We start from the raw sequence: 15,216 nt of genomic DNA on the forward strand, positions 1-15,216 counted from the left end.
TTGTGGCGGAGCATGGGCTCTAGGCACACAGGCTTCAGTAGTTGCAGCACGCAGGCTCTGCAGTTGTGGCTCGCGGGCTCTAGAGCACAGGCTCAGTAGTTGTGGCGCACGGGCTTAGTTGCTGCACGGCACGTGAGATCTTCCCAGACCAGGGCTCAAACCCGTGTCCCCTGCATTGGCAGGTGGAGTCTTAACCACTGCGCCACCAGGGAAGCCCCAGAAGTAGAATTTTTGTGTCATTTAGTAAGTTTATGTTTAACATTTCAAGAAACTGTCAAGCAGTTTTTCGCTGTTGTTTCAGCACTTTATGTCACCAAAAGCAATGCACGAGGGTTCCAGTTTCTCCACATCCTCACAAACACTTGTTGCTGTCAGTGTTTTTGATTATAGCCATTCCAGTGTGTGTGTAGTGGTACCTTATTGTGGTTTTACTTGGATTTTATAATCACTAGTGGTGTTGGATATCTTTTACTGTACTTATTAGCAATTTATCTATCTTCTTTGATGGAATATCTATTCATATCTTTAACCCATTTTAAGATCAGATTGTCTTATTGTCAAGGTGTAAGAGTTCTTTGTATGTTACAAATACAGTTGCTTATTCAGAAATGTGATTTGTAAATATTTCCTCTATCTGTGGCTTATCTTTTTATTTCTTAATCATGCAAGGAAAAACTCCAATTTATCAATTTTTTTCTTTTTCAGTCATGCTTTTGGTGTCATAGCTAAGAACTCTGCCTAGCCCAAAGTCACACAAAATTTTTTCCCCAATGCGTTATTCTGGGAGATACATATTTTTAGCATACACTTAGGCCTATGAACCATTTTTGACCAAGTTGTTTTGTGTCTTTATGATGTAAGGTAGGGGTCTAAATTCATCATTTTACATATGGATATCCAATTGTTCTAGCACCATTTCTCAAAAAGTCTAACTCTTCTCCCACTGAATTGCCTTGGCGCTTTTGTCAAGAATCAGTTGACTATAAGTATTTTCTGTGTTCTCTTATGTTCCATCGACTTACATGCCTGTCCTTACACCAGCCCCACATTGTTTTGATAACTGTAGCGTTACAGTCAGTTTTGAAATTGGATTGTGTAAGTCCTTTAAATTCTTTTTCAAACCTGTTAGACTATTTTGGGTCCTTTGCATTTCCAAATAAATTTTAGGATCAGTTTCCCAGTTTCTACAAGAAAGCCTGTGGGAGTTTTCATGAAAGTTGTTATTGAATCTATAGATCAACTTGGGGAGAATTGCCATCTTTCACAGTTTTGAAGCTGCTAATTCATACACCTGAACTGTCTCTGTTTTTATTAAGTCTTCTTAAATTTCCCTCAGTAATTTCTGTTGTCACTGTACACACCTTACACTTTGTGAAATTAATGGTATTATGAATTGAATCATTTCGTTTTTATATAGTTTATTGCCAGGATGTAGAAATACAATTGATTTTCATATATTGATTTTGTATACTGCAACCTTCTGAAATTGGATCATGTCATCCATGGGTAAAGATCACTTTACTTCTTCCTTTCCAATACGGATTCTTCCCTTCCTTCCTTCCTGTATTAGTCAGCTCAGGCTTCCACACAAAACACCACAGGTTGGCGGCTTACACATCAGAAGTTAACTTCCTCACAGTTCTGGAGGCTGGGAAGTCCTAGATCGTGGTGCTGGCAAAGTAGGTGTCGTCCTGAGGCCTCTTCTCTTGGCTTGTGGGCGGCTGCCACGTCACCGTGTGCCCGTAGGACCTCTTCTTTGGGAGCAGGGGCAGGAGGGTGAGCCAGCTGTGTGGTGCCTCTTCTCATAAGGACGTGAACCCTCTTGGAGAAGCCCCACCCTTATGACCTCATTTACCCTCAAGCTCTTCCTTTCTCCAGATGCGGCCACAGTGGGTAGGGATTCAAAGTACGGATTTGGGGGGAACACAGATACTCAGCGCAGAAGCCTCCCACCCTGCCCTCCCCTCCTCCGCACTGCCTGCAGCCTCCAGTACAGAACACACTGTCGTATGTTGGGCTGTGGAAGAGACATGCTCTCCTTGTTTCTGATCTTGAGGGGATGCACTCAGTCTTTCACCATGAGGTTGGATATTCACTGCGGGTTTGGGGGAGATGCAGTTTATCAGGTTGAGGAAGTTCTCTTGTAGTACTAGTTTGTTGAGAGTTTTTATCATGAATAAATGCTGGATTTTTGTCAGTTGCTTTTTTTCTGAATATACTGAGGTGTGGTTCTTATGTGTTATTAATATATTATATTACTTGATGTTTAGATTTTAAAACAGCCTTGCCTTCTTGGGATAAATCCCACTTGGTCATGGTGTTTAATCTTTTCTCTATATGTTGCTGGATTTGGTTTGCTGATATTTTTAATTTTTCTCATGATATCTTTGTCTGCCTGTAGCATCAGGGTAATATTTATTGGCCCTGTAGAATGAGTTGGGAAGTGTTTCTTTCTCTTTTATTTTCTGGAAATTTGTGAAAGGCTGATCTTCATTCTTTCAATGTTTGGTAGAAGTAACCAGTGAAGCCACCTAAGCCTGAGCTTTTCTTTCTTTTTTCTTAAGTTAATTAATTAATTAATTAATTAATTAAATTTTGTCTGTGTTGGGCCTTTCTCTAGTTGTGGTGAGCGGGGGCTACTCTTTGTTGTGGTGCGCGGGCTTCTCAGTGCGGTGGCTTCTCTTGTTGCAGAGCCTGGGCTCTAGGCATGCGGGCTTCAGTAGTTGTGGCTCATGGGCTCTAGAGCGCAGGCTCAGTAGTTGTGGCTCACGGGCTTAGGTGCTCCGCAGCGTGTGGGATCTTCCCGGACCAGGGATCAAACCCGTGTCCCCTGCATTGGCAGGCGGATTCTTAACCACTGTGCCACCAGGGAAGTCCCTAAGCCTGCACTTTTCTTGGTGGGGAATTTTAAAATTACTATTTCGTCTCTATTCTTGTTATTTAGTCTATTCAGATATCTATTTCTTCTTAAGACAGGTTTGGTAATTTCTATCTTTCTAGGAAATGTTCCATTTCATCTGAGTTATCTAGTTTGTTGGCATATAGTTATTCATAGTATTCTCTTAGAATCCTTTATAACCTTTAAATTTCTGTAAAATCAGTAGAGTATCTCCTCTTTGATTCCTGATTTTACTAATTTGTGTCTTTTTCTCAGTCAGTCTAGCTAAAGGTTTGTCAATACTGGTTTTTTCAGAGAACCAGTTTTGGAATTCATTTGTTTTCTCTGTTGTTCTATTTCATTTATTTCCACTCTAAACTGTGTTATAACTTTCTTCCTTCTGCTGGTACTTTGGGTTTAATTGGTACCTTTAGTTCTTGAGAGAAGTTACGGTTTTAAATGTGAGATCTTCTTTCATATGTGTATTTTAGCTACAGATTTCCTCCCTGAACAGTACTTTAGCTGCATCCCATAAATTTAATATGTTGTATTTTAACTTTCAGAAAATATTTTATAATTTCCATTGTGGTTTTTAGAATTGTGTTGCTTAACATCCAAATACTTGGAGATTTATCAAATGTCTTACTATTGGTAATTTTAAATTAAATTTTGTTGTGACTGGAGGATGTACTTTGTATGATTTCTGTGGTATGAACATATTGCAGTTTGTCTTACGGCCTCACGTATGCTCCATCCTCAGGCTTGAAAGGAAAACATGTTCTTCTGATGTTGGGAGGAGTATCATATAAATGGCAAGTCAGGTCAATTAATTGTTGTTCACATTGCCTACATCGCTGTTGATTTTCTTTCTAGTTCTATTATTACTGATAGAGGTATTGGCGTCACTGTCAATGGCTGATTAACTGTTTCTCCTTTCAAATCTGTCACTTTTTGCTGATCGTATTTTGGTACCTTTGTGTTTATAGTTGTTACATCTTCCTGATGAATCAACCGTTTAATCATGGTGAAATACCCCTTTGTTTCTAGTACATTTCTTGTCATAAAGACCGATCTGTCTTAAATTACTGTACCCCCTCCAGCTCTCTTCTGTACTTTTCCCCCATCCTTTTACTTTGAAACTATTTGTGCCTTTGAATCTAAAGTGTGTCTTTTATGGACAGCGTATAGTTGGGTCCTTTTATTTTTAAAAAAAGTCTGACAGTCTCTGCCTGTTGATCGTCTGTTTGTGTGTGTTATAACTATTGATGTGGGAGGAATTATGTCTTCCGGGTTTTTTCCTGTGTATTTCACGTTGGCTTTGCTCTGCTGCTGCTCCTTTACTGCCTCCTTTTGCATTGAACAGATATTTTTAGTGTACAATTTTAACACCTTTGATTTTGAACTTTAAAAAAGTTACTTCTGAGTGGTTTCTCTAGGTTTTTTCTTTAGTATGCACCTTTTTTAAAAAAATGAATTTATTTATTTTTTATTTATTTATTTTTGGCTGCACTGGGTCTTTGTTGCTGTGCACGGGCTTTCTCAAGTTGCGGCGAGCGGAGGCTACTCTTAGTTGTCGTGCGTGGGCTTCTCCCTGCGGTGGCTTCTCTTGTGGAGCATGGGCTCTAGGCACTCGGGCTTCAGTAGTTGTGGCATGCAGGCTCAACAGTTGTAGCACTCAGACTCAGTAGTTGTGGCGCTCAGAGTCAGTAGTTGTGGTTTGCGGGCTCTAGAGTGCAGACTCAGTAGTTGTGGCGCATGGGCTTAGTTGCTCCGTGGCATGTGGGATCTTCCTGGACCAGGGCTCAAACCCGTGTCCCCTGCATTGGCAGGTGGATTCTTAACCACTGCGCCACCAGGGAAGCCCGCATTGGGTCTTCATTGCTGCACGTGGGCTTTCTCTAGTTGCGGCGAGTGGGGGCTACTCTTTGTTGCAGTAGGCAGGCTTCTCATTGCAGTGGCTTCTTTTGTTGCAGAGCACGGGTTCTAGGTGCACAGGCTTCAGTAGTTGTGGCACATGGGCTCAGTAGTTGTGGCTTGCAGGCTCAGTAGTTGTGGCGCACGGGCTTAGTTGCTCCGTGGCATGTGGGATCTTCCCGGACCATGGCTCGAACCCGTGTCCCCTGCATTGGCAGGTGGATTCTTAACCACTGTGCCACCAGGGAAGTCCCTTTAGTATGCATCTTAATTTACCATTCTACTTCAGATTATTACTAATTTAATTTGGGTAAAATGTAGAAACTATTCCACAATATAGTTCCATTTCCTTCCCTCCTTTGTGGTATTATTGTCATATTAAATCTATATGTGCAGTGACCCCCCAAATACAGTGCTATATTTATTTTATGCAGTCATGTCTTTTAAATTGAAAGTTGAGAAAGGAAAATTTTATTTATATAATCTTTTCTATTTACCCACATATTTTTTCCAGTGATGTTTCTTTCTGTAGATTCTAGTTACCATCTGGCGTCACTTTTTCTTTCAGCCTTAAAGCACCTGCTTTAGTATATCTGATAAGGTAGCTCACTACCAATAAATCCTGTGTTTAAATCAGAGAATATCTTTCTTTCACCTTCATTCTGAAGGATAGTTTTTGCTAAATATAGAATTCTTGGTTCACACAGTTTTTTTTCTTTCAGCACTTAGAAAATGTCGTTGTGTTGTGGTCTCTGTTGTTTCTGATAAGTATTTAGTGATTAATCACACTGTTGTTCCCCTGTACATGATGGGTTCTTTTTTTCTTGCTGTTTCTAGGATTTTCTCGTTGTCTTCTTCTTTCAACTGTTTGATATGTCCAGTTGTGGCTCTCTTTATATTTATCCTACTTGGGACTCACTGAGTTTCCTACATTGGTAGATTAATGTTTTGGGTCATTAGCTCTTCAAAAAATTTGTTGTCTTCCTCCTCCCTTCCCCCCCTTCCCCAGACTCCTATTATGTGTATGTTGGTTCACTAGATAATGTCCTGCAGGTCTTGAAGATCTGTTAGTTTTTTAAAAATATTTTTTGTTTTTGTTTTTCAGATTGGATAATCTCTGGTTTTTGTTGTCCCCATTTTCAAATTCAGATTCTTTGTCAGCTCAAATCAGCCACTGAGCCCCTCTAGTGAATTTTCAGTTTCAGTTCCTGTATGTTCTAACTCCAGAATTTTCAGTTAGCTCTTTTTAAAAATGATTCCTCTTTGTTAATATTGTCTATTTCTTTATTCAGTGTTGTATACTTTCCTTGAACTTTCAGAATAATTTTTAAGTTTTTTTTTTCATAATAGCTGCTTTGAAATCTTTGTCTACTAAGTCAACCTGCTGGACCCACTCTATTGACTGCTTTGCTTTCCTGAATAAGGTTTACACATTCCTATTTCTTTGCATGCCTTCTAGTTTTTCATCAAAAGCTGGACATCTGAAATACACGGCAACACCTTTGGATTGTGACTTTCTCCGCCTGGGGGAGAGGGGTTGTTGTCTGCTGAGTAACTTGCCTGCACTTCATCTCTGGAATCTGTCTCCTCAGGGGGTGTGGCCATCGCTATCTCTGCCGTTTTTTTCATTGTTTTTATTTTTAAGCCTGGTTTCCCTTGGGTCAACTCTGTGTCTGCGTCACTTAGTGATGAGCCAACCACTGGTCAGAAGTTGTGCTGAAGCACCTGGAGCCAGGAAGGTGCCGGCCTTTCCCAGGGGATCTGGGGGTGTGTCCAGACTGCGCCAGCTCTGGCTTCCCACTGGGCCCTCTCACGTCTCCTGTGCACGCGCAGGCAGCCCGTCAGCGAGGGATGTGTGTAGAGCTTACCAAGTTCCTCTGAGGCCATCCGTTTCCTGTATCTTCCCGTTCAGTTCTGATGAATCTGCAGGTCTGTCGCTTGAGCCATGTAGGGTCACGACCTCAGCCCCACAGAGCATCCGGCCTTCCCTGTTTGCTGCTGAGATGGCTCTTGTCCCTTACAGCGACCACACCTCTGGGGTTCTACAAGCTCCAGTCTGACTCAGGTGAGCCTGTAATAGAGTGAGCAGTGCAGCCGCTGATTTTCACAGCTTGCCCACGGTAGAAGGACCACTGCTCTGACCGTGCTGAGATGTCAGGAATGACGCTGACGTCTACTCTTCTTACCTGAGGTTCAGTAGTTTTATGAGTAAACGCTTCTCACCTTGTTGTATGCCTTTGGACAGTTTCCAGTGGTAGCTTTTGACAGTTTTGTCCAGTTTGATCCTTGCTCTTTGAGGAAAGGACCAAGCTCCCAGCTTCACCATGTTAAAAGTCCTACCATCCTCCTGCCCAACTACAAGCTTTACTTATTTCTGTGTTTCCTACTATATTTGGAGTCTGTGTCTACTTTACCCTTTGTTTTGCTATTTTTTTGACAGTAAGCTTTCAGAGTGCTTGCAGATCCAAGGTCTTCACTCTGTCTTTGCACTTGAGAAGTGGCTGGGCTGTTTTCAGGATTATAGAATCAAATCTTCCTCCCCACCTCCCCCAAATCCATTGCTTTTTAGAATCAAGTGTTGCAGAAAAGTCTGATGCCTATCTGATTATGTTTCCTTTTTAGCTAAACTATGATTTCCTCTACTCTTGTAAAACTTTTTCTTAATCCTTGGTTCTAGGTGTGCAGGTGAGGGATTTTTTTTTGTTTTCACCAGAACTTAAAGGGCCTTCCACCATGATTTTTTTCCCTCTTAATTTGTACTTGTTGGTCTTTTGCACCGAGTTCAGCTATATCTTCCACTTCGACCACTGTTAGTCACAATTGTTAACAATTTCTCATTTTAAATTTATTTATTTATTTATTTATGGCTGTGTTGGGTCTTCGTTTCTGTGCGAGGGCTTTCCCCAGTTGCGGCAAGCGGGGGCCACTCTTCATCGCGATGCGCGGGCCTCTCACTATCGCGGCCTCTCTTGTTGCGGAGCACAGGCTCCAGACGCGCAGGCTCAGCAATTGTGGCTCACGGGCCCAGCCGCTCCGCGGCATGCGGGACCCTCCCAGACCAGGGCTCGAACCCGTGTCCCCTGCATTGGCAGGCAGATTCCCAACCACTGCGCCACCAGGGAAGCCCCAATTTCTCATTTTAAATTGCACCAGTCATATTTTATTTTCTAGAAATTCTCATGATTTCCTGTGCTATTTTCACAAATGATATAATTTTATTATTAAAATATACATGTAAGAGCGTGTGTGTGTGTACTGTCAAAAATAACAAAAGCAATATCTTTTTTTTTAACATCCTCAGTGGAGTGTGATTGCTTTACAATGCTGCGTTAGTTTCTGCTGTATAACAAAGTGAATCAGCTATACATATACATATATCCCCATATCCCCTCCCTCTTGAGCCTCCCTCCCACCCTCCCTATCCCACCCCTCTAGGTGGTAACAAAAGCACCGAGCTGATCTCCCTGTGCTATGTGGCTGCTTCCCACTAGCTATGTGTTTTACATGTGGTAGTGTATATATGTCAGTGCCACTCTCTCACTTCGTCCCAGCTTCCCCGTCCCCCTCCCTATGTCCTCAACTCCATTCTCTACGTCTGCATCTTTATTCCTGTCCTTCCCCTAGCTTCATCAGAACCATTTTTTTTTCTTAGATTCCGTATATATGTGTTAGCATACAGTATTTGTTTTTCTCTTTCTGACTTGCTTCACTCCATATGACAGACTCTAGGTCCATCCACCTCACTATAAATAACTCAATTTCGTTTCTTTTTATGGCTGAGTAATATTCCATTGTATATACGTGCCACATCTTCTTTATCCATTCATCTGTTGATGGACACTTAGGTTACATCCATGTCCTGGCTATTGTAAATAGTGCTGCAATGAACATTGTGGTACATGACTCTTTTTGAGTTACAGTTTTCTAGGGTATATGCCCAGTAGTGGGATTGCTGGGTCCTATGGTAGCTCTGTTTTTAGTTTTTTAAGGAACCTCCATACTGTTCTCCATAGTAGCTGTATCAATTTACATTCCCACCAACAGTGCAAGAGGGTTCCCTTTCCTCCACATCCTCTCCAGCATTTATTGTTTGTAGATTTTTTGATGATGGCCATTCTGACTGGTGTGAGGTGATACCTCATTGTAGTCTTGATTTGCATTTCTCTAATGATTAGTGATGTTGAGCATCTTTTCATGTGTTTGTTGGCAATATGTATATCTTCTTTGGAGAAATGTCTATTTAGGTCTTCTGCCCATTTTTGGATTGGGTTGTTTTTTTTTTGATATTGAGCTCCATGAGCTGATTGTATATTCTGGAGATTAATCCTTTGTCAGTTGCTTCGTTTGCAAATATTTTCTCCCATTCAGGGGGTTGTCTTTTCGTCTTGCTTATGGTTTCCTCTGCTCTGCAAAAGGTAACAAAAGCAATATCTTATACCCACTATCCAACTTAAGAAATCAAACATTATCAGTATTTCCATAGTTTTCCATGTGTCCTTTCCCATCTCTTACCCCTTACCCATAAATAACCACTATCTCAACTTTTATCTTTCGCTTGCTTTTCTCTATAATTTTACTGCATATGTATATAATCTATAATTTTAATTTTTGCTTAGTATTAATGATATTAAACCATGTTTGTGTATATAGCTATACGAATATACCATTATTTATTAATAAGCATTTGTATTTTCTTTTGTTATTTTAAACAGTGTGATTGTAAACATATGTTAACATGTCTTCTCCTTAAAAATAGGCAAGATTTTATTTCATAAGCTACATACCTAGGATTACAAGCACTGATTGTACTTCCACTTGTCTGGAAAATACTTTAAATCTGACTATAAATTATCACTAATATGTATAATACCTCATGGAAGTTTTAATTTGCATTTCACTGTTTACTAGTGAGGTGGAATATCTTTTTATAGACTTGATAATTTCTTCTTTCAGGAAAAAGTTTTCCCCTTGAATTTCAGGTTTGGTTTTGTTTTAATGTTCTTAATGCTATTGCAGTGGTATTTATATACGTGGTAAGTTTCTTCTGGTGTCTAAGTTGTCTTTTTACTTTCTTAATGGTGCCTTTTAATCGACAAAAGTTATTTTAAATTTTGTACATTATCCATTTGTTCCCCTATGATTGAATTTTTTTACCTTAAGAAATCTTTTCCTAACCCAGGGTTATAAAATTATTCTGAGGTTTCCTCTACAAGATTTAAAGTTTTGTTCATTTCATTTAAAGTTTTAATCCATATAGAATTTATTTTTTGTATGAGGATAGGAATCTAATTTCATTTCCTTCATATTACCTATGGTAGCAGCACTCTGTGAGAAGTTTGTCCCTTCCCCAGTGATCTATATGCCAGGTCTGTCAGAGCAAGTTGAGTTGCTGTTTCTTGGGTGATTGGGATCTTTATTGAAATTGCATTTACGAACGAATTCTTCTCTTCAAAGAAAATGTTCTTTGTTGCTTTTTAAAATTTCTGTGTTGTACCTTTATTTTCTATTGCACTGATTTCTGCTCTTATTCATTTCTTTTTAAAAAAATTTCTTTATTTGCTATTTTTTATCCTTTTAAGCTTTTTTATTTTTTTATTGAAGTATAGTTGATTTATAATATTATAATAGTTCCCGGTGTTATTAATTATGTACATATACTTTTCATATTCTTCTCTATCATAGGTAATCATCACAAGATATTGAATATATTTCCCTGTTATAGAGTAGGACCTTGTTTATTTTATATACAGTAGGGTGTATCTGCTAATCCCAAACTCCTACCTTATCCCTCGCCACCCTTACTGCTTTGGTAACCATAAATTTGTTTTCTATGTGTGACTCTGCTTCTGTTTTGTAAATAAGCCCCATTCTCTCATGCTGTTTTTTTTTTTTGTTCTTATATTTTTTATTGGAGTACAGTTGATTTACAATGTTGCTAGTTTTTGCTGTACAGCAAACTGACTCAGTTATACATATAACCACTCTTTCTTAGATTCTTTTCCCATATATATTATTACAGATTATTGAGTATAGTTCCCTGTATTACACTTATAACATGTTTTAGATTCCACATATAAGTGATATCATATGATATTGGTCTATCTCTGTCTGACTTGCTTCATTTAGTATGATAATCTCTAGGTGGATCCATGTTGCTGCAAATGGCATTATTTCATTCTTCCTTATGGCTGACTGATATTCCATTGTATTTATTTACTTACTTTAATAATGTATTTATATTTGGCCGCATTGGGGGTCTTCGTTGCTGCACGCGGGCTTTCTCTAGTTGCAGCGAGCGGGGGCTGCTCTTCGTTGTGGTGCATGGGCTTCTCATTGTGGTGGTGTCTTTTGTTGCGGAGCATGGGCTCTAGGCACACAGGCTTCAGTAGTTGCAGCATGCAGGCTCTGCAGTTGTGGCTTGTGGGCTCTAGATCGCAGGCTCAGTAGTTGTGGCACATGGGCTTAGTTGCTGCGCGGCATGTGGGATCTTCCCGGACCAGGGCTCGAACCCGTGTCCTCTGCATTGGCTGGTGGATTCTTAACCACTGTGCCACCAGGGAAGCCCTCCGTTTTGTTTATATACCATGTTTTCCTTACCCATTCATCTGTCAGTGGACACTTAGGTTGCTTCCATGTCTTGGCTATTGTAATAGTAATGCTGTGAACATTAGAGTGCATGATCTTTTCCAACTACAGTTTTCTCCAGAGATAAGCCAAGGAGTGGGATTGTTGCATTGTACGGTAACTCTGCAAATAGTTTTTTAAGGAACCTGCATCCTGTTCTCCATAGTGGCTGCACCAATTTACTTTTCCACCAACACTGTAGAGGGTTCCCTTTTTTCTAGGCTCACCGCAGCATTTACTGCTTGTAGATTTTTTGATGCTGGCCATTGTGACTGGTGGAAGGTGACACCTCACTGTAGTTTTCATTGGCTCTGCTCTCAGAATTAGCAATGTTGAGCATCTTGTCATCTTCCTCTTCGGGGTTTTTTTTCCTCTTCAAACAGTATAAAATTCGCCTCTTCAAATTGGCTTTTTGAAAGTCGGCTGTGTTTGGAATTCGGCGTTATTAACAGCCCTTCAGGCTTTGTGAATATGAGGTGCCCTGAAGCACCCGTTGTAAAGTTGTTCCGGGAAACGTCCACAAGGCGGCAGCATTTCTTCATGCCCAACTTCGGTTACTTGGCAACAAAAAGCTTTAGGGAAAGTCTGCTTCCTGGGCTGTGAATTAGAGGGGAATGTGCCAGAGCGAAGTCTCAAGGGCTTGGGTCTCACTACTTCTTCCCCCTTCAGCCTCACCCCTGCCCCCCGAGACAAACGGCAACCCCTGCAAACGGCCCTGTGTGCTGTGTTTCATAGGTAGGGTGACTCCCAGGAAGGAGGCTGGAGGTCCCCCACCTGCAGGAGACGTGCAGACCAGGTGACTTCTCGAAGCTCCTCCAGCCCAGAGGGTCCACTGTCATTTGGGTGCACTCGGCTTCGTTTAGGTGTAGGAGGGCCCACCTGGATCTGGAGATGGTGGTCCCCTCCCGAGGGGAACGGACAAGACAGGTCCAAGGGGGGCCCCATTTGGGAGCACACCCTCCCCTGCTCCCTCATCCCCAGCACAGTACAGCCTTGGGACCGAAGTCTGCTCAGGCTTCAGGTATGTGATACCAGCCCAGGTCCCCAAGGCCAGAGGGGAATAGAGCAGACATTTCTTTGCTATTCTTGTTTATTTTCATGGTATGTTGGTGTATAGTTGATTTACAATGTTGTGCTGTTTTCAGGTGTACAGCAACCTGATTCACTTATTGATATTCATGTATCTATTCTATTTTGAGTTCTTTTCCCATATAGGTTATTGCAGAACGTTGAGCAGATTTCCCTGTGCTTTACAGGAGGTCCATGTTGATTATCCATCAAATGTATATATATATATATATACACACACACACACATACACATATGCACATATATATGTACACACACACACACATATATAAATACACTTGTGTGTATATGAAGCCCAACCTCCTAATTTGTCCTTGGCCCCCACTTTTTCTTTTTGGTAACCCTACGTTCGTTTTCCAAGTGTGTGTGTGTGTTGCTGTTTTCTAAATGAGTTCACGTGTATCTGTTGTTCAGTCCCAGGTATAGGTGGTATCATATGCTGTTCGTCTTCCTCTGACGCACTTCACTTACTGTATGCGCATCCCAGGTCCATGCATGTTGCCGCCAGTAGCGTTACTTCATTCTTGTTTATGGCTGAGTAATAGTCCATTGTATATACGTACCACATTGTCTTATCCAGTCATCTGTTGGTGGACATTTTGGTTGTTTCTGTGTCCTGGCTGTTGGAACTAGTGCTGCAATGAACCGCAGGGCGCCTGGTTCATTTCCAATTATGGGTTTCTCCAGATAGATGCCCAGGAGTGCTCCTGGGGCTGGGCTCTTTTTTAGTTTTGTTAGGAACTTCGATACTGTCCTTTATGGTGGCTTTTACCAATGTACATTCCCACGAAAATGGAGGAGGGTTCCACTTTTTTGGTCCTCGAATTACAACGTGCACAGTTAGGGCTTGTCTCCATGGTCCTTTAGGCAGGGGTCTGTTTACGCTCTCAGGACAGGTACCTGCAGGGCAGCTGTGTCCCAGAGGTCAGCTGGCTGGATACACACTGACAGTTGCTGGCGAGCAGGCCGCTTGTGAGGAGTGACTGGTGTCTCTTTCTCCAGAAAAACATCTCGGGGGCCTACGAGGTCAGCAAGAAGTCTCCCAAGTCTGTTGTGAAGGTGATCAAGATCTCAGCCCCGGCCAAGGATGCTGTCTATAACTACAGTATCCAGACCCTGAACTCTACAGAGCTTGCAAAGAAGGAGCTGTATCGAGAGATGGCCAAGGTGAGTTAAGGCCCAGGGTGGGGAGCAGTGACGCACCTCCACTCCAGGCAGGGCGGTGGGGGGTCTCCGGAGTGGGGAGGAGCCGACAAGGGACGAGCGCCGGCACAGAGAGGCGTGAACCCTCTACACGCCACGTTGAGCCCAGAGGCCCCCAGCACCTGTCCACGTGTGCGTGGCTCTTGGTAGCCCTTCATTGCTGCCTAGGAAAGGCAGCCTAACCCCGGCAGGGAAAGCCTGGGCTTAGGCTTCCTTCCTGCCCTGACCACTTGAGAAAAGGGCTCTGTCAAAGGGGACGTGGCCCTCGCTGGGCTGCTGCCTGGCTCTGGTAACCAGCAGGCACCCCGCACCGCCAGGAGCCAGCACCCTGCCCCCAAGACTGGCAGCCGGTCCGCCCCCCCGAGGTCCGCTGTCAGCCCGTCTATCCACGTCTGCTCGCGTTCCCAGGAGCCGAGGAAGAGACTCACGTACTCCCAGAGCCACCTGTCAGCCACAGTGGAGCCCCAGGATTCAGAGGAGGAGAAGAGAAAAGCCGAGAGGAAGTCCCGCGACGCCTGGCTCACACCCAGCGGCTTCCAAGTGACCGGTCTTCACAGCACGGGCAGGACACATCACTTGGGGCTGCCACCCCCCGGCGCCGTCACAGAGGTGGGTGGCGGGAGTGGGTCTCCGGCGGGCATCCGCAGGGGCCTCCCCCTGACCTGCTGCCCCCCAACGTAGGAGTGGAGGGAGAAGGCACTGTTTGCTAACGTGCTGGAGCCGGCGCTGCACCGAGAGAGCTGGGGCTGGGACCGGCGCCACCAGGACTTCGATCTGTACACGCAGCCGCCGCCGTTCTTGGAGCTGCCGCCCCCTCCGGCGCCAAAGCCCAGGACAGGTAACCGCGGGCGGTACCCGTTCTGTTTAGCAGCCACACTCCTGGGCTGGGAAATCAGGATTCGGGGTGGGGGGGCGGGGGGGCTGGTGTCACAGCGCAGGCTGGGCTGGAACTTCTGGTTCCAGCTGGATTCGTCACTTGCTGTATGACGGGGGGCAGGTCCCGCCCCGGCTCTGGGCTTGGTTTCTCTGAAAGGGAGGCGTTGGAAGGTAGGGCTGAGGGCTTTCAGGCTTCACACTGTGTTACCCGTGACCAGCCTTGAGAGGCTCTGGGCGCTGCTGGGCCCTTCCAGCTCCCAGACACAGCCAGTTGTCACCTGTGGGGGAGGGCGGGAGCCTGGCCACACCAAGCCCTCCAAGTCCTCTCCATCCCCCTGTTTGTGAAGAGGGACCAGAAAATCATTTATAGTAGAGAACCAAATCTGTGAATTAACAGAACCAGAATCTTCAGGGAGAAAGAGAGGCGAGTTGATCTGGCCACAGACCCCTCGCCCAGAAAGCTAGACTGGATAAACGGTGGAGTGCTTTCCCTCCCTGACTGACTCCTAAGGGCCGCTGGCAACAGCTCCATGAAACCGGAGGACATGCTGACAAGCTGCTGAAACTGGTCTCTCCCCTCCTCTGCACTGTGCCACCTCCCTTCAGCGGAGGCCCCAGGCTCAGGGGCACTG

The 15,216-nt window shown here is 43.6% G+C and overlaps 2 protein-coding genes across 3 annotated transcripts in view; one reads left to right on the top strand and one right to left on the bottom strand.

Annotated features, from left to right (window-relative positions):
- Positions 1-15,056, top strand: part of CFAP92 (cilia and flagella associated protein 92 (putative)) — a 126,982-nt gene extending 111,926 nt beyond the window's left edge. The window contains exons 14-17 of the mRNA XM_057554926.1: positions 13,508-13,672; positions 14,117-14,317; positions 14,390-14,546; positions 14,982-15,056. Of these exons, the coding sequence (XP_057410909.1) occupies positions 13,508-13,672; positions 14,117-14,317; positions 14,390-14,546; positions 14,982-15,049 (591 nt within the window). The 3' untranslated portion in view covers positions 15,050-15,056. The remainder of the gene's footprint in view (positions 1-13,507; positions 13,673-14,116; positions 14,318-14,389; positions 14,547-14,981) is intronic.
- The window catches only part of ACAD9 (acyl-CoA dehydrogenase family member 9), a 56,185-nt gene continuing 49,198 nt past the window's right edge, over positions 8,230-15,216 (bottom strand). The window contains exon 19 of one of the 2 annotated variants that reach the window (XR_009009571.1): positions 8,230-9,198. The gene's annotated coding sequence lies outside the window, so the exon portion shown is untranslated. Of the gene's footprint in view, positions 9,199-10,577; positions 14,735-15,216 lie in introns of those variants that run through there. The other variant, XR_009009572.1, reaches the window with a different exon arrangement.

The sequence above is a fragment of the Balaenoptera acutorostrata genome, chromosome 10, assembly GCF_949987535.1.
Source record: "Balaenoptera acutorostrata chromosome 10, mBalAcu1.1, whole genome shotgun sequence".
Taxonomy (NCBI): domain Eukaryota; kingdom Metazoa; phylum Chordata; class Mammalia; order Artiodactyla; family Balaenopteridae; genus Balaenoptera; species Balaenoptera acutorostrata.